Source organism: Myxocyprinus asiaticus, chromosome 21 (assembly GCF_019703515.2).
Source record: "Myxocyprinus asiaticus isolate MX2 ecotype Aquarium Trade chromosome 21, UBuf_Myxa_2, whole genome shotgun sequence".
NCBI classification, from domain to species: domain Eukaryota; kingdom Metazoa; phylum Chordata; class Actinopteri; order Cypriniformes; family Catostomidae; genus Myxocyprinus; species Myxocyprinus asiaticus.
In genome coordinates this window covers 4,031,905-4,057,225 of record NC_059364.1, presented here as the reverse complement: position 1 = coordinate 4,057,225, position 25,321 = coordinate 4,031,905, and the positions used below count along the sequence as shown (strand labels likewise).

General features: G+C 38.3%; 2 protein-coding genes and 1 long non-coding RNA gene across 3 annotated transcripts in view; 1 reads left to right on the top strand and 2 right to left on the bottom strand.

Moving 5' to 3' along the window:
- Positions 1–1,172: 1,172 nt before the first annotated feature.
- Positions 1,173–22,669, top strand: LOC127411915 (DNA mismatch repair protein Msh6-like). The gene is made up of 10 exons (XM_051647817.1): positions 1,173–1,531; positions 6,071–6,273; positions 6,412–6,587; positions 8,344–10,906; positions 11,529–11,821; positions 14,700–14,817; positions 14,901–14,990; positions 16,725–16,879; positions 19,839–20,038; positions 22,503–22,669. The coding sequence occupies exons 1-10, from the start codon at positions 1,290–1,292 to the stop codon at positions 22,582–22,584; spliced, it is 4,122 nt and encodes a 1,373-aa protein (XP_051503777.1). The 5' UTR covers positions 1,173–1,289; the 3' UTR covers positions 22,585–22,669.
- On the bottom strand, positions 6,093–8,337 carry LOC127412009 (uncharacterized). The gene is made up of 3 exons (XR_007892378.1): positions 6,713–8,337; positions 6,383–6,597; positions 6,093–6,238 (listed from the first exon to the last, which is right to left on the bottom strand). It is a non-coding gene; the product is annotated as an uncharacterized LOC127412009 (long non-coding RNA).
- The window catches only part of LOC127411927 (F-box only protein 11-like), a 36,713-nt gene continuing 34,024 nt past the window's right edge, over positions 22,633–25,321 (bottom strand). The window contains exon 22 of the mRNA XM_051647839.1: positions 22,633–24,065. Coding sequence (XP_051503799.1) covers positions 23,936–24,065 — 130 coding nt within the window. The 3' untranslated portion in view covers positions 22,633–23,935. The remainder of the gene's footprint in view (positions 24,066–25,321) is intronic.

Below are 25,321 nucleotides of genomic sequence, written 5' to 3'. Positions count from 1 at the left end.
AGAAATGGTGATTGAACTGAATAAAAAAACAACTCGTTTGGTTAACGAATTCAAAAGACTCACGTGAACCATTCAAACCACTACATCACAGTTGAACGTCACGCGTTTCACCCTATAATCTCGACAAAGTGTGGCTACTTGAAGCTCAAACATAAGATAGCTCTGATTTGCTTATTATGTTTTGGTCACTTTATAGTTTCCATACATATATTTGTGTTATTTCACCGTTTTGATGATTTTTCTAAAATGCGTAAAAATAGTAGCAAAAGAGAGCAGGTCTAATGCGTCTAAGTCTACTATGATTTTGTCAATTTTTTTCTTTCAAGCACGTTCAAATGTCCTGCCACTTTGGCAGATTTGATGTGGGGTTTTAAATAGGCGAAAGCTGCGCCCTGCTGGTGCCAAAGGGGACACCAGATAACACAATGGTATTTTTACCGCTTTCTTTGCCTGTCCCAACATCGCATAATTCTGAATATGCTGCATCGTGAAATTTATGGGAAAAAATAAAACTATTAATATATGCTTACAGTCTCACCCTAAAGTCTGTTCATATACATATATATCGATATCATATTTTAACCGTTTAATGTATATTTTTTTAATAAGCGGAAAAGGTGTTATCACGTGGTATACGTTACTTTTCTCCGCGCTGATTGAGATCAGCCAATCACAATCGTTTATTGGATTAAGATATTTTGTAATCGTTTTATAATAATTATTGGACGTTTTGTGTATTTCATATAAGAATACTTGGAATTAATAGATCTAAAATAGTATACTTTCTTGTGTACAAATGTCTCAAATGAGAAAATAAAACTTCCTAAGATAGGAATGCGGATTTGATTGTTTGTTGTTGCTGTTTTTGTTGTTGGTTTTTCATCTTAAGCATTATGAAGATACAATTATATAATCTGTAAACATAAAAGCAAGCCTAGCTCATTTGCATTTGTGCTTATTTCTTATTTGGTTTACTGACTATGAAAATGTGATCATTTATATTTGTTGTTGTATTTGTGATTATGTTTACAATGAAGCTGTAAATACACACACACACACACACACACAAAACTTTGACATATCGGCCAAATGGGTAGTGTAATCCTATATGCCCATGCACACGTGACGTCACACGGCCCGCCTCTTCCAGTTCCGGGCTGTGGCAGCGTTTTCCCGCGAACTCTCTCAGCTCCACAATAACCCAGCCAGGACTGGCATTGCTGGAATGGAATATAGCAATTCTGTTTTGGATTAATTAAACATTCTATTGCACATCAGCCTTTGGAGACATGGCAAAGCAAAGTTCCCTCTTTAATTTCTTCACGAAGTCGCCTCCTCCCGCTGTGAAGGACAAATCCAACTCATCCCCAGTTGAAGCAGATCTGCCCTCAGCAGTGAGAAAGTCCAACACCTCACCTAAAGAAGAGGCGAAAGTCAACAGCAAGAAAGCTGCTTCAAAACCTGTTAAATCTCAGGCAAAAACTGGACATGTAAAACTGTTCGGAGGGAAAGCGGTCACTGCAAAGGAGAGGTACAGTAAATAAACCTGTTTTAGTAGAATTGCAAAGCCTATGTAAATCGTGTGTGTGTATATATATATATATATTTGTTAGTCTGAAACAGTCCTGATTTTTTCAGTTGAAAAATTATGTCATAAATGTCCCTAACACAAAAAGTACCATGGTTTTGAGGCATAATACCATTTTTGCTGGGCATGGAAAAGTAAATGGACTTTAACCCTGGTATGATTTGAGGTGCATTAAAGTACTGTGTAAAACATGGTAAATGAATATGGTAATTATACAGTTTTGCCCTCCCTTTTTTTTTTTTTTTTTTTTTGGATGTGTGTTTTGGCGGGAGATCGTATGGAGGAGGGAATCATGGGTCAAATTTCACTGCGCCTCGTGTGATTTTTTTTTTTTTTTTTTTTTTTTTTTTTTTGTAAAGCTAAACTGACCAATAGGAGCATTAGTTACAAAATAAAAGACCACAATCACAATGGTTGACATCAAAATTACATAGTTACTACTGTAAGATTATAAATGAATAAGGGATCTCTAAAACAGTGTATATCAACATCTGAATTGCAACTAGTAAAACAGATTTTTTTTTTTTTTTTTTTTTTATATATATCACTTATTTGTTTTTCATTAGTGGTAATGTTTATTTCTGATATCTGTAATGTGGTTGTAAATAGTAAAAAACAAAAACATTTTAGATATCTCCAATTACTCTCAGATTTATTGATATACAAAAATCCCAAATCTAACATGCTTAAACCTTGTGTGTCAATTTAAAAAAAGTTACTCAGAGGTCCTTAGAGGACAAAAATGTCCACGTCAAAAAACTGCCATAAAAATATTATATATTAATATTATTTTCCACTTTCACTGACTTAGATATTTTTTAACCAACATCAGTCCTGATCATAACTACCAAATATTCATTCATTTTCAGGATTTTAACCCTTTAAATGCCAGTTTGTTTACATAATCCCACTGTTGTTTTTTACACACACACAAATTTCTCAATACACACATACAAAGCACACTCTGACATCCATACCAACACACTCACACAGTGAGCAGTGCTCTATAATACAGAAAATAGGGGAAAAGCTTGTATTTGCTCCATTGGCTAAATATGAGAAAAATGGCGCCATCTGGTGGAAAATATTACAAATTACAATTTTGAAGCCAGGGCTCCGGATTGAAAGCATAATATCATAGAATTCATGATTTTATGCTTTAATGACACTGGGATCAAATATTGCAGTTTTAATGGGTTTCAGTGGGGACATTTTTGCCCTTAAGGTCCTGAGTGAGCTTGAAATATCAAAATTCCCCAGAAAATACACACCTTTGGTAGAAGGTATGCCATTGGCATTAACACAGCCAAAATGATCTGAAAAAACAAAAATGTCCCAAAGGTCGCACAAGGGTTAAATACATTTACATAACATTTTTACTAGTTATAATTAACATGTTGATATCAGGAATGGACATTTGCACTAGTCAATTTAATCATTGATAAAAAAAAAATAATAAAAATTCTTTACTATTAAGAAGTGCATTGATGAGATGTGAAATTGGAGTTTTAATTACCGGTAGTAAGAAATTAAGGAATATTCCAGGTTCAATACAAGTTAAGCTCAATCGACAGCATTTGTGGCATTATGCTGATTACCACAAAATTTATTTCGACTCGTCCCTCCTTTTCTTTAAAAAAAAAAAAAGCAAAAACCGGTGTTACAGTGAGACACTTACAATGGAAATAAATGGGGCCAATCCATAAATGTTAAAATACTCACTGTTTTAAAAGTATAGCCACAAGACGTAAACATTATGTGTGTTAACATGATTTAAGTGTGATAAGATCACTTATTAACCTTTTCTGTGTAAAGTTATTGCCAGTTTTACAACTTCGTTTGCCAAAATGATGTAATGTCAACAAACCCTAAAACGACTGTAAAAATTACGATTTAAACAACTTTACAGCTCAAATAATACACATATAATTAATACAAGTGCTTTTATAAAATTATAAGCTTCACATTTCTGCCTTTGAAGGTGTCATGCATTGAGAAATCACATTTTCCTTGATCTCATGACATATGAGGTCATAGTACTATAAAAACATATTGTAAGTTTCTGAACTCAAAACATATTCGTTAGTCCAAAAATAGGCGTTAATGAAACCGATCTTCTTAAACATCTTCCTCGTCTGTATTACGTAATAGAGATGAATACATCAGCACAAGTCTTCTTCTGCATTAACAGGTCAACGCCTACTTCATCATCGCCTCTTTGGCCCGCCCACACATTCGCGGTTAGAGTTGTGATGAGAGTCGGCACGGAAGGGATAAACACAGGGATTATTGGAGCAGCAAGAGGTTCGAGATGCCTGCAAAGTTTACAAAACATTGTGCAGTGCCAGGGTGCGGGAAAATAGACTCTTTGCATTGGATATCTAATGGTCCTAACATTAGGAAAGAGTGGCTGATGTTTATTTTTAATGAAGTCCCGGATCGCATCAGTAACACTGTTTGTTTGTTCGCCTAATTTTACTGTGGATTATTTTCCAAACAAGACAGTTCGATGCAGGCTTTGCAGAGAGACTTAAATTAAAAGTGGATGCAGTGCCAACTATATTGGACCCGACAGTAATATCGCAACAGACAAGTGTGAGTCTCCATGTTAATTGTATTGCTTCATATGTTACAGACTGTTAGACATGTACTGAGTATTTGAATGTTTTCACCAAACTTTCCAAGCTTATTATTGGAACTATTCATAAGTAGAGCTGAAACGATTAGTTGACGTTATCGACAACGTCGACAATAAAAAAAATAGTAGACAAAAATGTTCATTGTCAGATAGTCGTTTGATGTCATTTAATGTAACATGAGATCACATTAAACTCTAATGATAATAATGCAAGAGCAACAATGCAGTTTGCATCTGATTGAGGAGAGGAAGAATTACACAACTCACAATCCAGATGCACTCAACTTTCCAAACAGCTTCAGGTAATCACAAAGTATGAGGGAATTATACAAAAATACCAAATAAGTAAATAAAGAAGCACTCTCGTTGTGGACTAAGCGGAGTCGGAGCGCTTTAAAGGAAACACCCCGGCGTTACATCTTTAATGCAGTTATATTTAATGCATTATAGCTTTATTAAAGTTCAAATAATACAGAAGCAGATTATGTAAATAACTACAAACTCTGAAAATGTCCCGATCTAAGGGGGAGAGATTGAACTGCACCCGGCTGATGCACACTCTGTCGCGAGGACGCTCATCCCTCGAGCGCACACGCTTAATGCAGCTAGATTATAACGTGATGACTCGTGACTTATTGAATCATAATATATGTGTCACTGTGCATTTCTTACCATGAAGAAAACTGGCAATACGCAGCTTTATTAATAAGAGGGAGTTTGTGTTTTTGTGAGTTAAAGATGGATTGAAGTGAACAGAAAGGTGAGAGAGGGTAGTCTTCACCCCATTATACACTGAAACAAAATACGCATTTGATTTCTTTTCCAATATAAATATCTAAAACTCTTTTAAAACAATGTACATTTACTTTAGCAGCTATGCACTTATTTCATGTGCAAAGATGTTACCCAATCATAGCAGTGGGCATTTACATTGAAGTCTTAAAGGAGACACGACCCGCAAATTGAGTATTTTAATCAGAGGGCCAAAAACAGGATAGAAAATGACTAGAAAAAGACTAACATTATAAGTGGACCTCAGTGAACATTATAAAATAAATAAATAATTCAATGCATGACACCTTTAAACCCTCCCAAAATTGGCCCCATTTACTTCCATTGTAAGTGCCTCACCGTAACTTTTATTTAAATAAATGACGGGACTAGTCAAAATACATTTTTGTGGTAATCAACATTATGCCACAAATGTTGACGATTGAGCTTAACTTGTATTGAACCCGGAATACTCCTTTAGTTTTAGATGAACCAGTAATCTCTAATTTTGTTTTGAATAGGAGTGGATGACAGATTATTGTGAAATTCTACTAGTGAAAATGCAGTTATACATATCAAGAATTTAGTAGTAATTACATTCCCGATGTCAAGAATAAGCATTTAAACTAGTGAAACAATTCATATCCTGCGAATAATTAAGAGTCAGTTCGGCTTGCCTAAGTTACCACAGTTTTATTGTAGAAACAACGGTATTTCCATGGTAATAATTTTATATAAACATTGTCAGTTAAATTCACAAATATACTGAAAAGTCTTTTGAAACAGAATTATAAATGGGCATGTTCATACAAAATAGTTATGTCATACTAATGTAAGAATACTTGCAGTGACCCCAAAAAGTATTTAGACATTACTAATGGATGAATGTCAGGCAATGCACATAAAAACTGGCGGAAGTGTCCAAATAGACCTGCTTTTTGGGTCAGCTACATGTATTTGTGTGTTGGAATTATTGAAAATAATTTTTGTTTCCAAAAGTACTTAATTTATAACGACCTATGTAAATTTGATTTAATGAACATCACAATTAATGTTCAATGTTTCTCCTGTAGTTCTTCCTCTAAGTATAATGCTGGTACTTTGGTATGGGCCAAGATGGAAGGGCATCCCTGGTGGCCCTGTATGGTTGTTCCTCAACCTCTGAGCGGACAGCAGATGAGGGGCCGTGGTCGAGACCAGAGACTTCATGTTCACTTCTTTGATGAGCCACCAACACGAGGCTGGGTTAACACAAAGTACATAAGAGAGTATCAAGGTGAATAACGTTTTTTTTATACAAAGGAATGTTATCTTTTCAACTTCATTTCCCCATAAGGGTTGAAATATCGTGTATTGTGCAAATGTGCTAAACATTTCATTCTGACCTTTAAATATATTTTGTTGTTCTTTCAAGGCTCTGATAGTGCAGATGCCAAATCAGGCGGTGTGTTCTTCAGCGGTAATCCTGTGATCCGTAAGGCAATGGAGCTGGCAGATATTTCGATGAAAGACAGTCTTGAGCAGAGACTAAAGATGCCAGTATGCATGGATCCCTCAGATGAGGAAGAGGAGGATGAAGAGGATATGGAGGTGAGCAGGACTAGAGCAAAATAATTTTTATTCACAGAAAAGTTCAATATAATTGGATAAGCAAAGATATGTTCTGTTTCGATTCATAGTAAAGATAAATTTCAAGTGTTAAAAATATATTTCACCCAAATTGAAAAATGTCTTCATTTACTCATCCTCGTGTTGTTCAACACCTTATGATGTGCTGTCTTCTGTGGAAGTCGTAAAGGTTTGGAATAACATACGGGTGAGTAAATGATGAAAAACATTCATTTCAAAGAAATAAAACTTTTAAAGGTATTTCAAGAGCATATTGGTAATCATTAACGTTAATTGGTACCTATCAAATAATGTTGTTCCAGGGCTCAACATTAACCGTCCGGGTCAAGTGGATTTTTAAAGGGGCAAGTGAAAGAGAATTTTAGTTGCCTGACTGGACAAGTAGCCTGATTAAAATGTCAATAATGAAAAAACCGGCTATATTTGTAATATAGTATAGGCCTGTGTCACTTATTGCAACATTTATATTCTTACTCTGCTGTTGGAAAAAATCAAGAGCGCGTAATTTTATCATTCCCTTGCGATCTAGTAGCTGCGCACTGTTTGACTGACAGAAGGTTTGTGTGTGTGTGTGTGGCGTGCTTTACATGCAAGTGTGCTCCGAGAAGTGTATCCTTAATATTAAACAACAATAACAAGAAAACGACAAAACCATTCACTGCTCTTGGCTGGCTAACTTTACTTGTATAACTCTAGTATAAAAGTAGTAACGTATTATTCATATAGGAAAGACTAATAGTAGTTTTGTCAAATTCATTCCGAATGTTTAATTGATACTTGATACTGTTAATGTTTTTTAAAAGCAGTTAAAAAGCACAGCTTTTTTTTTTCTATAGTGTTTTAAAAAAATATATATTTCTTTTCTTTTGTTGTTTTATTACTGACTGTTTACTACTCTTGAATAATAACTTAATTATTTTATAATTAACAAATTTGTTAGTGTTAGCCTATTATTTGTTTTGGTATTGAAGCTGGTATCAAAAATCCTAAAATTTCACTAAAGACTACTGAAATTTTGGTATTATGACAACATGTATATTGTGTATGGTAGATCTTGCTGCAGTAACATGATGGAAAAGTAGATCTTATTCCATAGAAGTGTGAGCACCCTTGCTGTAAATGATGGTGATGAAGGCTTTCCTTTATTTCACTACTGTGTGTACATGTAACATAAAATAACCTCCTCTACCCAGAGCAGTTTACATTTCTGTCCCAGAGAATCTAGTTGATTGCATAGGTATAATAATATTAGGTTGGCCATCTGTCATAATTTTAGAAAACATACAATCGAAACTTTGACGTGATTACCTGAGCGTGTAACCGATACATGTCCTTTTTTCTTTATGGAGTAACTTTTTTTTACTTGAACAAGTGAATGACCAATTTACTTGTCCAAAGGACAAGCACATCACAATGCTTAATGTCGAGCCTTGATGTTCCACATGAAAGCTTTTACTACAGAAGAACAAAAAAGTTAAACATATTTCTAAAGCTCTTAGAAATACACTATGCAAGTCCATAGAGTTGTAATTTGTTAAAAACAACTATTTTAACTTTTAATGTGGCCTTTTGTGTATTTGGTTGAAATGTCATTAGATGGAACATTTTACCAGATATTTTTTATATACATTTATCTTCATCTTCATTTAAATAATAATTAGTAATATATTAATCATTTAATAATATTAGTAGCATGAAATGTTATATTTTGTTATAGGTTGAGAAATCAACTGTATCAGATGAGGAAATGTCTGAGGAAGAGTTTGGGGAAAAGGTGAAGCCCAGCCAACGTACACCTCGTGTTGCAGCTGGAAAGGGTCAAAAGTCTAAGCGCCGCCGAATTGTAGTGGCATCTGACAGCGATGATTCTGGTGAAGAGTTCAAACCTGATCAGGCAGGAGGTAGCAGCGAGGATGAGGATGAGGAGGATGGAGTGAGTAGTGGCACTGAGGAAGAGCAAGAGAGCGAGCCTGAGACAGAACCAGACAGCCCTGTGAAACCAGTGAAGCGCAAACGCACTTCCGAGAAGCCTGCTAAATCAAAGAAGTTGATTTCCTCAGACACCTCTAAACGAGCACCTGCTGCTCTTCCCTCTTTGGCATCTAACACCAAGTCACGATTATCAGCTTTCTCTGCTCCAGACAATTTTGAGAGTCAAAATAACAGTACGGGTGGAACGGATGGAGGTTCCACTGTGTGGGACCATGAAAAACTCGACTGGCTTAAGGACGGCCGGAGAAAGGATGCACAGCGCAAACGTCAGTCTGATGAAAACTACGACCCCACAACTCTATACGTACCCGAGGATTTTCTTAACAGAACAACACCTGGAATGCGCCGTTGGTGGCAACTGAAGTCAGAGATGTTTGATACCGTTCTGTTCTACAAAGTCGGTAAGTTCTACGAGCTGTACCACATGGATGCTGTGATTGGTGTAAACGAATTGGGTTTGACCTTCATGAAGGGTACATGGGCCCACTCTGGCTTCCCTGAGATTGGCTTTGGACGTTTCTCAGACGTACTTGTGCAAAAGGGTTTTAAAGTGGCTCGCGTGGAGCAAACCGAGACCCCCGAGATGATGGAGGCACGATGTAAAGCAATGGCACGTCCTACTAAGTTTGACCGTGTAGTCAAGCGAGAAGTTTGCAGAATCATCACGCGTGGCACTCAGACTTACAGCGTCCTTGATGGTGCACCATCGGAAACTCAAAGCAAGTATCTGCTGAGTATTAAAGAGAAGAGTGAGGAAGACAGCGCAGGTCATGGGCATATCTATGGAGTCTGCTTTATCGATACCTCTGTGGGACGCTTCCATGTTGGTCAATTCCAGGATGACCGACATTGTTCCCGTCTGCGTACCCTGGTGGCACACTATTCCCCAGCCCAGGTTCTGTTTGAGAGGGGCAACCCATCTGCTGAGACACACAAAATTTTTAAGGCTATCTTGGCGTCTGCTCTACAGGAAGGACTCAATGCTGGTTCACAGTTTTGGGATGCCCAAAAGACCCTCAAGGTCCTTGCCGAGGAAGACTACTTCAAAGAAAGTCCAGGGACGGGCAATGATGATGGCGGATCAGTGCTTCCTCTAACTCTCAAAGCAATGGCGTCTGAGAGTGACTCTCTAAGTCTGACTCCAGAGAAGGGGTACGAACTTGCCCTTTCAGCACTTGGCGGCTGCATCTTCTACCTCAAGAAATGTCTTGTGGACCAGGAGCTTCTTTCCATGGGCAACTTTGAGGAGTATGTTCCTGTGGATGTGGAGATGGAGCAGGCCGGAGGGGCATCATGTTTTTTTGCCCAGACCCGTCAACGCATGGTTCTGGATGGAGTGACCCTTGCCAACCTTGAGATCCTTCAGAATAGCTCTGGGGGTCAAGAGGGTACCCTACTTGAACGATTGGACACGTGTTGCACTCCCTTTGGCAAGAGGCTGCTAAAGCAATGGCTCTGCGCCCCTCTTTGCAATCCGTCTTCTGTTGGGGATCGCTTAGATGCTCTTGAGGATCTGATGGGGGCACCATCTCAAGCTACCGAAGTTACAGACCTGCTGAAGAAGCTTCCAGATCTTGAGAGACTACTGAGTAAAATCCACAGCATGGGTACCCCTTTGAAAGGTCAGGATCACCCGGATTCCCGTGCCGTTCTGTATGAGGAGGTCGTCTACAGCAAGCGAAAGATTGCCGACTTTCTCTCAGCACTTGAGGGCTTCAAGGTCATGAAAGAAGTTGTGTCGATCATGGATCCCATTGCAGAAGCCTTCCAATCAAAACTACTACGACAGGTGGTGCGTCTTGAAAATGAAGATGGACTTTTCCCAGACCTTTCGCCGGAGCTCAAACGTTGGGACACAGCTTTCGACCATCAGAAAGCTCGCACCACAGGCGTCATCACTCCAAAAGCTGGCTTCGACCCAGAGTATGACCAGGCCCTCAATGGAATTAAAGACTGTGAGAGAGGCTTGCAGGAATACCTGGACCGACAGAAGAAGAGATTGGGTTGTAAGAATCTGGCTTATTGGGGGACGGGAAAGAACCGTTACCAACTAGAAGTTCCCGACAGTGTTTCCGAGAGGAGTGTACCTGAGGAGTACGAGGTGAGATCCACTAAGAAAGGCTGGAAAAGGTACTCGACCAAAGAGATCGAGCAGCTGTTTTCAGAGCTTCAGAGCTGGGAGGACAAACGAGACACTGCAATGAAGGACTGCATGAGAAGACTTTTCTACAATTTTGACAAAAATTACAAAGACTGGCAAACTGCTGTGGAGTGCATGGCTGTACTTGGTAAGATACATTTTTCTTCTGATATTTTCCACTCCTGTTTTGTTCAAACGTACAATGACTTCTGTTATTTTGGTATTGTTAAGAAAGATAATTTTAAAAAAAGGCCAGCCGTATTTGTGCCCCTTTATCAAAATTGAAATTGTACTTGGCTACTTGAGTACAACTGAATGCACAATTAAAGCATTTAAATGCACCCTCTTAAACAATATTCATAGTTTAATCGCTTACTAAACTTATCTGTGTAAGAATTACAGCTTTGTTGCCATGATGACACAATGCTGATAAATCTTGTTATCTGGTAAATGCCAGTAAATCCTGGATTTTATCTTACTAAAATCATGTTAACACACAATACTTTTGAAACTGTATTTTAATGTTTATGGACTGGTCCGATTCACTTCTTTAGTGAGTGCCTTACTGTAACTGTAATTTGACTCTTTTTACAAAAGAGGGATGAGTGAAAATTATTTCTTGTAGTAATCAACGTTATGCCACAAATGTTGTCAATTGAACTTAATTTGTATTGAGCCCAGAACATCTCTTTAAAATTGTACATTTTAAACGGCTAAATAGCTATTGTGAGTTTAATAGTGACGAATGATACTCCTTTTGATCATTGCAGATGTGCTGTTGAGCATGTCACGGTACAGTCAGAGCGGTGATGGGCCCATGACAAGACCAGAGATGGTTCTCCCAGGGGATGGGTCTCAGTCTTCCCCCTTCCTGGATCTGAGAGGGTCTCGTCACCCTTGTGTTACCAAGACCTTCTTCGGTGATGACTTCATTCCTAATGACATCTTCATTGGTTGCCCTGGCAGTGAGGAAGATGAGTGTCAAGATAATAATAAAGCACTTGCTCCTTGTGTACTAGTCACTGGGCCAAACATGGGAGGCAAGTCCACCCTAATGAGACAGGTGAGTGTGGGTAATCATTTCCAGGGCACTTTTAATACAATGATAGTTTTTCAAGATGATATGCTATGGTTTTTTAGGCATGGTACCATTGTAATGCCATTCTACAGTGCCGTAAAAAAGTATTTGCCCCCTTCCTGATTTCTTCTATTTTTGTGTATTTTTCAAACTAAATTGTTTTGGCTCTTCGTACGAGATATAACATAAAACAAAGACAACCTGAGTAAACACAAAATACAGTTTTCAAATATATATTTTTTATTGAAGCAAAAAGTTATCCAACGCCTATATTACCCATGTGAAAAACTAACTGCCCCCTTAAACTTAATAGCTGGTTGTGCCACCTTTAGCAGCAACAACTGCAAACAAACGCTTCCGATAACTGGAGATCAGTCTTTCACAACGCTGTGGTGGAACTTTGGCCCACTCTTCTTTGCAGAACTGCTTTAGTTCAGCCACATTGGAAAGTTTTCGAGCATGAACTCCCCATTTAAGGTCCTTCCACAGCATCTCAATCGGGTTCAAGTCAGGACTTTGACTAGGCCACTCCAAAACTTATATTTTTTCTTCTTTTGAGCCATTCAGAGGTGGACTTACTCCTATGCTTTGGATCATTGTCTTGCTGCATAATCCAGTTGCTCTTGAGCTTCAACTCATGGACTGATGACCGGACGTTCTCCTTTAGGATTTTCTGGTAGAGAGCAGAATTCATGTTTCCCTCAATTATTACAAGTCACCACGGCCCTGAAGCAGCAAAGCATCCCCGCACCATCGCACTACCACCACCATGCTTGACCGTAGGTATGATGATCTTTTTGTGGAATTCTGTGTTTGATTTACGCCATATGTAACGGGACCCCTGTCTTCAAACAGTTCCACTTTCGACTCATCAGTCCACAGAACATTCTCCCAAAAGGTTTGAGGATCATCAAGGTGTGTTTTGGCAAAATTCAGACAAGTCTTAATGTTCTTCTGGGTTAGCAGTGGTTTTCGGCTCACCACTCTTCCATGGATGGCATTTTTGTCCAGTGTCTTTCTAATAGTGGAGTCATGAACAGTGACCTTTATTGATGCGAGAGAGGCCTGCAGTTCCTTGGATGTTGTCCTTGGCTTTTTTGTGATTTCTTGGATGAGTCGTTGCTGTGCTCTTGGAGGAATTTTGGAAGGTCGGCCACTTCTGGGAAGTTTCACTACTGTGCCAAGTTTTCTCCATTTGGAGATAATGGCTCTCTCTCACTGTGGTTCTTTGGAGTCCCAGAGCCTTTGAAATAGCTTTGTAACCCTTCCCAGACTGATGCATTTCAATCACCTTTTGACCTTGGCATAGTGTGCTACTGGGTGAGACCTTTTATCCAACTTCGTGCTGCTGAAAAAGTTCTATTTATGTGTTGATTTGATTTTGAATCAGGCCTGGGTGTGTCTAGTCCAGCTGAACTCCATTATGAATGCAGTTTCATAGATTTGGGGATTTAGTAACTAAGGGGGCAAATACTTTTTCATACAGGCCCAGTTGGTGTTGGATAACTTTTTTGCTTCAATAAATAACAATATCATTTATTATGTCTTTTGTGTTTACTCAGATTGCCTTTGATTTGTTAGATTTTGTTTGAATTTTTGAAACAATTTAGTATGAGATATACACAAAAACAAAATAAGGATGGGGGAAAATACTTTTTCACAGCACTGTATTCTTTGAAGAACTTTGGAGTGCTATTTTAATACAGTAGTCATTCAACAAGGTACCACCAAAATACTTTTTTGTAATGGCGATGACATGAGAGAATCATTTGGGAAAACTTAACCACATGAACAGATGTTAGGGCAGGAAGTAGGATGTGGTATGGACTCATCTTTAAGTAAATGCAGGTGTCTGTACTGTTTGCAACCAAATGAACCCAACTAAAGTTAACACTTTCTGTTAAGTGTAAAGACAACCTTATGCAGGACCTTTTAGACATTTGTTCTCGGTCTCTTGGCTGCCCTAAAAAGTATTTAGAAGCTTAAGCCACTCTCAAAAATGTCTGAATTTCACTACATTAGATAGCAAACATCTTTTCTCAGAACTTCACTTTTCAGAGACATTTTTGCTAAATGACTTTTAATCAACTGGTTCCTTGATCATTTTTAGTGGATGTATGAAGTCAGTTTCCCTCAGGTTCACACAGGTGGATTTCAGCACATTATGGACACGTTTGACAACCACAACATGTGACAATACTTTGTCATCTTTGTAAACATTACTTTTTTTTTTTATTATTATTAAAAGTTTTGCTTAAAGTGTGCTATCTTTCTCTAAATTATATGCCGCTTGGGTTGATATTTTGTAAGTGATGCAATGACATTCAGACATGTACAAGTATGACTTAAGTGTCCAAATAGTTTTTGAGACCACAATAAAAACAGTTTATAATCAATGTTAGGGATGCACCGATGTATCGGCTGCCAAATTATTGACCAAATTAAAACCATCGGTAATAAGCATAAAAACACTGATATGAAAAACCGATGGTTTATTTATAATTAATTAGTAACCCACTTTGTAAAAACTCACTCCTATGAACATGTAATATGTCATTTTTTATTCTTTTTTTGTTCTCATGTTAATGTGGAAAAAATGCCATAAATACACGTGACAGTTGTGAAAGCGTCACTTACCTATTGACTACATGATGAGAGAAAACACCCAAAATGCTTTGAAACCAGCAGACTTTGACTTCTGAAATATCGGAAATTATATTGTTAAAAAAGCTTTTGTTCCTCTTTATAAATTTAAACACATCTAAGTAAAACTCTGATGACTATCGGTATTGGCCTATAGTTTCTTTGGTTATAAGTGGTATCGGCCAAAAAAAAAAAAAAAAAATCAATGTGTCTCTTTCAGTGTGGTCTGGTGGTGATCTTGGCCCAGTTGGGCTGTTATGTGCCAGCTGAGAGTTTACGTCTTACCCCTGTGGACCGAGTCTTCACTCGCCTTGGTGCCTCTGATCGCATCATGAGTGGTAGGTTATCTCTTGGTTCTTCCTTTCTGTCTGCTTCATGAGTACACTTTACTCAGGATACTCACATCCACTCTGTTTTCTAGGTGAAAGCACATTCTTTGTAGAGCTCAGTGAGACGGCAAGCATTCTGCTGCATGCCACCAACCATTCCCTTGTACTTCTTGATGAACTGGGTAAATTTAGTAATTAATTCTTCATTGTTGAACTTTGATACTTAAAGGGGTAGTTCACATAAAAAAAATGCCAAATCTGTTATCCCTTACTCACCCTCATTTTGTTCCAAACCTGTAGAGTTGAAGTCAGAAGTTTACAGACACTTAGGTTGAAGTCATTATAACTCATTTTTTTAACTACTCCACAGATTTCATATTAGCAAACTATAGTTTTGGCAAGTCGTTTAGGACATCTACTTTGTGCATGACACAAGTAATTTTTCCAACAGTTGTTTACAGACAGATTGTTTCACTTTTAATTGACTATCACAATTCCAGTGGGTCAGAAGTTTACATACACCAAGTTAACTTTGCCTTTAAGCAGCTTGGAAAATTCCAGAATGATGTCAAGCCTTTAGGCAATTGGAGGTGTACCTTTGGATGTATTTTAAGGCCTACCTTCAAACTCGGTGCCTCTTTGCTTGACATCATGGGAAAATCAAAATAAATAAGCCAAGACCTCAGGAAAAAAATGTGTGGACCTCCACAAGTCTGGTTCATCCTTGGGAGCAATTTCCACATTCCTGAAGGTACCACGTTCATCTGTACAAACAATAGTACGCAAGTATAAACACCACGGGACCACGCAGCCATCATACCACTCAGGAAGGAGACGCATTCGGTCTCCTAGAGATGAACGTAGTTTGGTGAGAAAAGTGCAAATCAATCCCAGAACAGCAGCAAAGGACCTTGTGAAGATGCTGGAGGAAACAGGTAGACAAGTATCTATATCCACAGTAAAACAAGTCCTATATCGACATAACCTGAAAGGCTGCTCAGCAATGAAGAAGCCAAGGCTCCAAAACTTCCATAAAAAAGCTAGACTACAGTTTGCAAGTGCACATGGGGACAAAGATCTTACTTTTTGGAGAAATGTCCTCTGGTCTGATGAAACAGATATTGAACAGTTTGACCATAATGACCATCGTTATTTATGGAGGACACCATCCCAACCGTGAAGCATGGGGGTTGCAGCATCATGTTGTGGGAGTGCTTTGCTGCAGGAGGGACTGGTGCACTTCACAAAATAGATGGCATCATGAGGAAGGAAAATTATGTGGATATATTGAAGCAACATCTCAAGACATCAGCCATGAAGTTAAAGCTCGGTCTCAAATGGGTCTCCCAAATGGACAATGACCCCAAGCATACCTCCAAAGTTGTGGCAAAATGGCATAAGGACAACAAAGTCAAGGTATTGGAGTGGCCATCACAAAGCCCTGACCTCAATCTGATAGAAAATTTGTGGGCAGAACTGAAAAAGCGTGTGCAAGCAAGGAGGCCTACAAACCTGACTCAGTTACTCCAGTTCTGTCTGGAGGAATGGGCCAAAATTCCAGCAACTTATTGTGAGAAGCTTGTGGAAGGATACCCAAAACATTTGACCCAAGTTAAACAATTTAAAGGCAATGCTACCAAATACTAACAAAGTGTATGTAAACTTCTGACCCACTGGGAATGTGATGAAAGAAATAAAAGCTGAAATAAATCATTCTCTCTACAATTATTCTGACATTTCACATTCTTAAAATAAAGTAGTGATCCTAACTGACCTAAGACAGGGAATGTTTTCTGCGATCAAATATCAGGAATTGTGATAAACTGAGTTTAAATGTATATGTAAGGTGTATGTAAATTCATTTTTGGGTGAGCTATCCCTTTAATGGTCTAACCACCTTTTCTGTTTAACTAAAGGCAGAGGTACGGCCACGTATGATGGCACAGCCATTGCGAGTGCAGTGGTGAAGGAGTTGTCCGAGAAGATCTGTTGCCGTACCTTGTTCTCCACCCATTACCACTCACTGGTGGAGGACCACGCCCAAGATCCAGCCGTGAGACTTGGACACATGGTCAGTTTCATCATTTACATTATCACTGTAAACTGGCCGAAAACTTTCAGAGCCAAAAAATAAACTAAACACTTGAAAGGAATTAATACATTTTAATTAAGGTATATGGAAATAATTTCAGCAACCCTCAGTTTGTAAGAACAATCAAAAATCACATTTACAATAATGTATTATTGCAGTAGTGTACAGTATTGTCACTGTGTCTCTTTCATTCGTGTGATACACATGCCAGAAAGGAACATGACGTAGCTATCTGCAAAGTACTGTTTACATTGCGCAAACTCCACCCACCTGAATTTTGTCGCTTATAACCAGAAGTTCATCCAGCTAGATAAAAGGACAATTTAGATAAATTTACAGCTCAAATATCATATTTTTGTATGGAAGAACATAAGCAATTCAACATAAATACAAGCCTCATGTTTAAACATTACGAAATGTCTTGCAAACATTGTAAGTCCGTTACTGTAAACATGATTTTTACTTTTTACAAACTGAAGGTCGAGTCAAAATCATTATCTTTGGTTATCGGCAGCATTATTATTTAAGGAGAATTTAATTACTGTATTTTTTAGGGAATATTCAGAGTTCAATACAAGTTCAGCTCAATCGACAGGCATAATGTTGATTTACTACTGAAAATAATTTAGACTCCATCCTTTTCTTTAAGAAAACGAAAATCAAGGTTACAGTGAGGCACTTACAATGGAAGTGAATGGGGCCAATTTTTGGAGGGTTTAAAGGCAGAATTGTGAAGCTTATAATTTTATAAAAGCACAATTCTTCTCTTTTTTTTTTTTTTTTTTTTTTTTGGTGGGGGGTGGATTTTCCTCCCCTTTTTCTCACAACTTTGGAATGCCCAATTCCCAATGTGCTTTTTAAGTCCTCGTGGTCGCGTAGTGATTCACCTCAGTCCGAGTGGCGGAGGACGAATCCCAGCTGCCTCCACATCTAAGATAGTCAACCCGCGCATCTTATAACGTGGCTTGTTGAGTGCGTTGCCACGGAGACATAGCGGGTGTGGAGGCTTCACGCCATCTACTGCGGCATCCGCGCTCAACTCACCACGCGCCCCACTGAGAACAAACCACATTATAGTGACCACGAGGAGGTTACCCCATGTCACTCTACCCTCCCTAGCAACTGGGCCAGTTTGGTTGCTAAGGAGACCTGGCTGGAGTCACTCAGCACGCCCTGGGATTCGAACTCCATAGCAAACTCCAACTAGGGTGGTAGCCAGCGTCTTTTTCCACTGAGCTACCCAGGCCCCTGCATTAATTCTTCTGTTAAAACTTGTGTGTTATTTGAGCTGTAAAGTTGTTTAAATCGCCGGTCGTTTTAGGGTTTACGTCATCATGGCAACAAAGTTGTAAAATTTTATACAGAAAAGTAAGCAGTGGTGGCTCAGCGGTTAAGGCTCTGGGTTACTGATCAGAAGGTCGGGGGTTCAAGCCCCAGCACTGCCAAGATGCCACTGTTGGGCCCTTGACCCTATCTGCTCCACGGGCGCTGTATCATGGCTGACCCTGCACTCTGACCCCAGCTTAGCTGGGATATGTGAAAAAAAAAGAATTTCACTGTATATGTGCAAATGTATATGTGTGATAAATAAATATTAAAAAAAAGAAAAAAAAAATCATGTTAATGTATATTGTTTACATCTTGTGGCTATACTTTCAAAACCATGAGTATTTTAATGTTCACGGATTGGCCCCATTCACTTCCATTGTAAGTGCCTCACTGTAACACTTTTTTTTTTTTTTTTGAGAAAATGTCTAAATTTTTGTGCTAATCAACATTATGCCACAAATGCTGTCAACTGAGCTTAACTTGTACTGAACCCAGAATATTCCTTTAAAGGTGCACTAAAGTAACAATTTTTGCTGGTTCTTTTTTGCATCCCTAAACAACTGACACCTACTGGCTGATATGTAAAGTGTTTATTTAGCATAGCATTTTCATGCCACCCTTATGTAGAATAGAACAGATTTTTCTAGACACTGATATGACTTGAGTCTTCATCTCATGTGCAAGTACATCATTATTAAACAGACTTGTCAACTGCTCTATTAATTTCTCTTAAAGGAATAATTCACCCAAAGATGTAAATTCTCTCATTTACTCACCCTCATGTTATCCCAGATGTGTATGACTTTTTCTTCTGCAGAACACAAAGATTTTTAGAAGAATATCTCAGCTCTGTAGGTCCAAACAATGCAAGTGAATTGTGGCTAGAACTTTGAAGCAAAAAAAAAGCACATAAAGGCAGCTCAGAAATCCATATGACTCCAGTGGTGTAATCCATGTCTTCAGAAGTGATTTGATAGATGTGGGTGAGAAACAGATCAATATTTAAGTCCTTTTTTACTGAACATGTTGACAGCAGTCTCCTTGGCATTCATGATTTCAGCTCGATTACACTTCCTATAGCGCCATCTAGCGCTCTACACACGCATCAAGCACTAGGAAATGTAATCGAGCTTGAAATCATAATTGTGCTTAGAGACTGCAGTGGCAAGTTGTACAGTGAAAAGGGAGTTATATTTTGGTCTGTTCTCACACAAAACAAAGTGGAATGCTTCAGAAGACCACTGGAGTCTTATGGATTACTTTTATACAGACTTTGCTTTTTTGAGCTTCAAAGGTCTGGCCACCATTCACTTGCATTGTATGAACCTACAGAGCTGAAATATTCTTCTAAAAATGTTTGTTTGTGTTCTACAGAAGAAAGAAAGTCATACACATCTGGGATGTCATGAGGGTGAGTAAGTGATGAGAATTTTCTTTTTTGGGAGAACTATCCTTTAAGGTGTAAAACTCGTTTACTTGGTGCATCTTTAATGTTCGAGTCCCATCAGTTCAGAAACAGTCAAGTACTGTAAAGCAGACATGCAAGTCTTTTTACTGTTTGAATGTTGTTAGTATTTAGTGAAGTAATCTGCAACATTGCTTCTTTCAGGCATGCATGGTGGAGAATGAATGTGAGGACCCGAGTCAGGAGACCATCACCTTCCTGTATAAGTTCATTGGTGGTGCATGTCCCAAGAGTTACGGCTTTAATGCAGCTCGACTGGCTAGTATTCCAGAGGAGGTCATCCAGTCTGGCCATAAGAAGGCTAGAGAGTTTGAGAGGAGCACCGTGTCCCTCAGAGTATTCAAGTAAGTGACTTGTATGTATGTAATGAAAGATAGGGTGAATCTCACAAAAAAAAAAAAAAAACAATGCTTTTGAAATTAGGCCCATCCTCATTTGTTTCTCATTACTGTCATAATCACTTTGTACTGTATTGCAGCAAAAAAAATTAAATGCATTACAATTATTGACATCAACACAAATTAACCTCTTCAACTCTGCGGGCAGGTCCAAAAGGGGACACTGTGTCACAAAAAGTTTATGCTTAAAATGTTCAGGTCTCCGAATACATACACTGGCAACTAGAAGTTTGGAATAATGTACAGATTTTGCTCTTGTGGAAAGAAATTGGTACTTTTATTCACTAAAGTGGCATTCAACTGATCACAATGTATAGTCAGGACATTAATAACATGAAAAATTACTATTACAATTTGAAAACATTTTTTCTTAAACTACTTCAAAGAGTTCTCATCAAAAAATCCTCCACATGCAGCAATGACAGCTTTGCAGATCCTTGACATTCTAGCTGTCAGTTTGTCCAGATACTCAGGTGACATTTCGCCCCACACTTCCTGTAGCACTTGCCATAGATGTGTCTGTCTTGTCGGGTACTTCTCACGCACCTTACAGTCTAGCTGATCCCACAAAAGCTCAATGGGGTTAAGATCCATAACACTCTTTTCCAATTATCTGTTGTCCAATGTCTGTGTTTCTTTGCCCACTCGAACCTTTTCTTTTTGTTTTTCTGTTTCAAAAGTGGCTTTTTCTTTGCAATTCTTCCCATAAGGCCTGCACCCCTGAGTCTTCTCTTTACTGTTGTACATGAAACTGGTGTTGAGCGGGTAGAATTCAATGAAGCTGTCAGCTGAGGACATGTGAGGCGTCTATTTCTCAAACTAGAGACTCTGATGTACTTATCCTCTTGTTTAGTTGTACATCTGGTCTTCCACAATTTCAAGCATTGTATAGCCTTCATTCCTCAAAACAATGATTGACTGATGAGTTTCTAGAGAAAGCTGTTTCTTTTTTGCCATTTTTGACCAAATATTGACCTTAAGACATGCCAGTCTACTGAATACTGTGGCAACTCAAAAACAAACACAAAGACAATGTCTTCATTTAATGAACCAAATAGCTTTCAGCTGTGTTTGATATAATGGCAAGTGATTTTCTAACACCAAATGATCAATTTAGCATGATAACTCAAGGATAAGGTGTTGGAGTGATGGCTGCTGTTTTTTACATCAGTTGAATGCCACTTTGGTGAAATAAAGTAGCAAAATCTACATTATTCCAAACTTTTGGCCTCCAGTGTATTCAAGGCATATGTGGTATCATTTGAAAGCTTAGAATCTGACCATTTCCTATATAACCATCACTTCTGCATTTGTTACATGAAATAACAAAATAAGGCCTGAAAACATTCGCTCCGCACATTAGCACCACCCAGAGGTCATGTGGTGGAATATAAATATCTTTCAGATAGCAATTAGACAAATCTTATATCAACTGAAAGCTCTCATTCTCAGAAATGTGACTGCACAGTTTATTTTGTTGCCCTAAAACCACAATTTGAAAGAAACACAAAGTGAAATATAATTTCTGTAAGACATCAAATACAAATGTCTTTTTATGCGCAGATCACTGCTGCTGTAAGCCACAAATAGCTTAACTTTATATCTGCTTTTACGAGTTTTCTTCAAAATTAGACATTATTTACTTGTGTAAATATTCCAATGTTATATCTTAAATGTCCAGCAGGAAAAGCATGCTAAACAAATCATCAGAATAATGTTATCGGCAATCGATGATACAATTTATATATCACCATAAAGGGGAGGATCTCAGCTTTCTAATGACACCTAGACTGAGCTTCTAGTCCACTCAGATGCCGAGATATTCGATGAAACAACAAGGGTGGTGCGTGAACTGAAAATTAGACTGAATGTCTATGGAGGAGCACATCTGTGAGGGCTAAAATGCATTAGAGCGCCACCTACATTTCAGATTGGCATTTTGTGATGGAGGAATTTATTTTTTTTTTCTAGTACTTGCTGTCATCTGTTGAAATAAAATAAGACTATTGAGGCAGATGGAGTGAACAGAACCTGAATTACATGCTTGCAAATTAGAAGAAGAAAAAAAATCTATTCATCAGATTGTAAACGTATACAGTATTGTTTTTCATTGGGAGGAGGTCTGAAAGAATGAGACCAAATTAGTGCACAGTATGTGTAAATGGTGAGCTTTTACATTTGAATGTGAACAACTGCAGACGACAGTCCAAAAATGCCCACGAGCTGAAGAGGTTAAAGGCAGTACAACCATTACACCCATTTCCCCTTTTCTTTGTGGTCCTAAAAATGGGCTTCATTTGATTATTACCTGATAATTATTATAGACAAATGTTTCCATTTCCAGTACTTTTATGTAGAATTTGATGTACTTAATCTGCAGAAGTTTTAATAACATTAAATGTCTCAACAGGAAATTGTGCTCATTTGTTGAAGACCCCGGAGCTGCTCGTGAACAGTTTGCCACATTGGTTCGAATGATCGGCAATCAGTAATGGAAAACCATTTTTTTGTTTGTTTCTGTTCACAAAATTCCTCACTACTGAAATGATCTAATAAAGTTTATTTTTAAAAATGTAACATGTTCCTCTTTGACTAGGAAATTAAACCTTTTGATTAATTACTAACAGCTACATAATGGTTATTGATTACTTAACAATATATTAAGTCTAGATGTCATGGAACATGCATACAATTCAGGCTGTATGAGAACCCACAGTCACCAAATACAGATGGATGGAGGGGCAAAAAATAAGCACAAAAAAGCTGTACAGATAAACATCAAGAGCTTCAAATGAGCAAGAAGCCTTTTTAACGGCTCCAGCAATGTTGTTTTCTCTCACACGTCACCTCACTCACTGCATTCAGAGTGAAATGACACGAGAACACGATGCTTTCACAAGTCTGGCGTCTTTTAAGCAACGGCCACAAACTCTAGGACTACTTCAAAATTTTCCTGCTGTCATCGAATCAGGATAGAGGGGCGGGGATAAACATTTTTAATTCACTTTAATTCACAAATGATTGCGCAACCAGCCTTGTGAAAACACTTTTACATCACGTCAACACTCCTTTCAACTCAAAACATTACTGGAGAATACTTAGTGTTTCTCAATGTTTTTTTCCTCAAATCTCTTTCACAGAAAGAACATACATCCTGCGACATGAGAACAATAACAGCAAGACTAAGGTATAAACAACCCCGAAATTAATATACTTAATAAAATAAAAAGACATTCAAGTACATTTAAGATTTTTTGCTCAAATACAAAACTACATTAGAAAGCATTAAAATCAAACCTCAATAAAATGTCTTTAAAAAAACAAAATCAAAACTGAAGTGCTGGGTCTTTTTTTTCTCTCCGTACATATACACTAGCACGGTGACCGCTGCATGGGAAGCACTGCGAGTCTATACGGGCTGGGTCTGGTTTCAAAGCAGCCGTAACTCTCGTATGTCTCAGACTTTCGTCTCGTGCGAGGTTCTTAAGAACTGCACTCTACTGTCCACATCTGTCATCCGTAAATCCTGAGTCACCACCTTCTGGTACGTGATACGAGCAGCCAAGAGTATCGCAACTGTCCGGATCTTGAAACAATCGCTTGCAAAAATGGTATGGGGGGGAAAGGGTCACCAAGTCCACAGCAGAATGTAATTTTTTTTCATTTGTTTAAATAGAAATGTTTCCTCTCAACATGTCCAAGTGTACACAATAATGCATTAATTCCTTTTTCAGAGTTCTGTTTTTATATATATATATATATATAAAATTGAATTATTTCTAGCGTGTAATCTCGTTAGCACTGGACTGAGCACATAGAGTCTGTTTGCTGATGCATTCTGCTTCAGTTGTGCTGCAGTGTGTTGGACTCTATAGGAGGGGCCGAATCGTACAGCGTGTCTGTGTCGTGAGTCGGCTCTCCAGCTAGCGTGCAAGGGTTCGACAAAGTCCCAGCGCCACAGTCACAGAAAAACCTGCAAGAAATGAGCGATACAATTACAAAGATAGTGGAAAAACTGTATGGGTGAAACTCGCGACAACACGCCTGGCTCAAAGACATTTTATTTTCTTCTAAGAGATCAAAGCCAATTTTTAGTCATATTAACTTGAAAGTCAGTAACTCCTTGTTACAAGAATTTGAAATGTATTGTGCTACACTATTTGTACTACTAAAAATAGTAATTAGATTACATTAACACTGAACAAATACTACCATGATGTATACTTAATTTTTAACTTTACAATTGTATTTTGGGGTTCCCACACATTTTGACCACTACATTTCCATGATTTGTAAAAATACATTTATGTAATTAATCATGTCCCTGGACCATAATAAGGAATATTCCTTCCATCTGAGCAATTCAAGCTTGGAGTACCACCTGTTTTCTCCAGGGGGCAGTAAGTGAAACTCCAGCTGTATAGGCAACGCGCAGCTTATACGGAGAACACAAGAAAACATTTTCGTGTTCAAGCACAGCTTGGAGTGCAAATCTGACTGCATGGATTTCAAGACGTGTTTTTCTAAGTTTCAAACTTTAACATGACACAGCGACCTAAAAACAGTATGTTTATGATGCAATGCAACTGAGACGCTCCAAAAGCATTCATCTGACACAGGTGTACATTGACAAGTTCTTAGACAAGCCCTTATAATATATGTTGGATGGAATGCCGGAAAAAAATAAATGGGTGAAAATCCCAGGAGATCAGCAGTTACAGAAATCCTCAAACCAGCCCGTCTGGCACCAACAATCATGCCGTGCGACAAATCACTGAGATCACATTTTTTCCCCATTCTGATGGTTGATGTGAACATTAACTGAAGCTCCTGACCCGTATCTGCGTGATTTTATGCACTACACTGCTGCCACACGATTGGCTGATTAGATAATCGCATGGATGTCTGTTGGTGCCAGATGGGCTGGTTTGAGTATTTCTGTAACTGCTGATCTCCTGGGATTTTCACACACAACAGTCTCTAGAATTTACTCTGAATGGTGCTAAATACATCAAGTGAGCGTCAGTTCTGCGGACAGAAATGTCTTGATGATGAGAGAGGTCAACAGAGAATGGCCAGACTGGTTTGAACTGAAAGTCTACGGTAACTCAGATAACCACTCTGTACAATTGTGGTGAGAAGAATATCATCTCAGAATGCCAGTCTGAGATGCGGGTTGGTGCTGTTTTGGTGGCACGAGGGGGACCTACACATGTTTTCATGACATTC

Bases quoted from the DNA above. Each gene is read 5' to 3' on its own strand.
- LOC127411915 (XM_051647817.1), top strand. From the start codon at position 1,290: ATGGCAAAGCAAAGTTCCCTCTTTAATTTCTTCACGAAGTCGCCTCCT. The intron at 14,991-16,724 runs GTAAATTTAGTA...GTTTAACTAAAG, and splicing joins TGTACTTCTTGATGAACTGG to GCAGAGGTACGGCCACGTAT. The intron at 20,039-22,502 runs GTAAGTGACTTG...ATGTCTCAACAG, and splicing joins GTGTCCCTCAGAGTATTCAA to GAAATTGTGCTCATTTGTTG.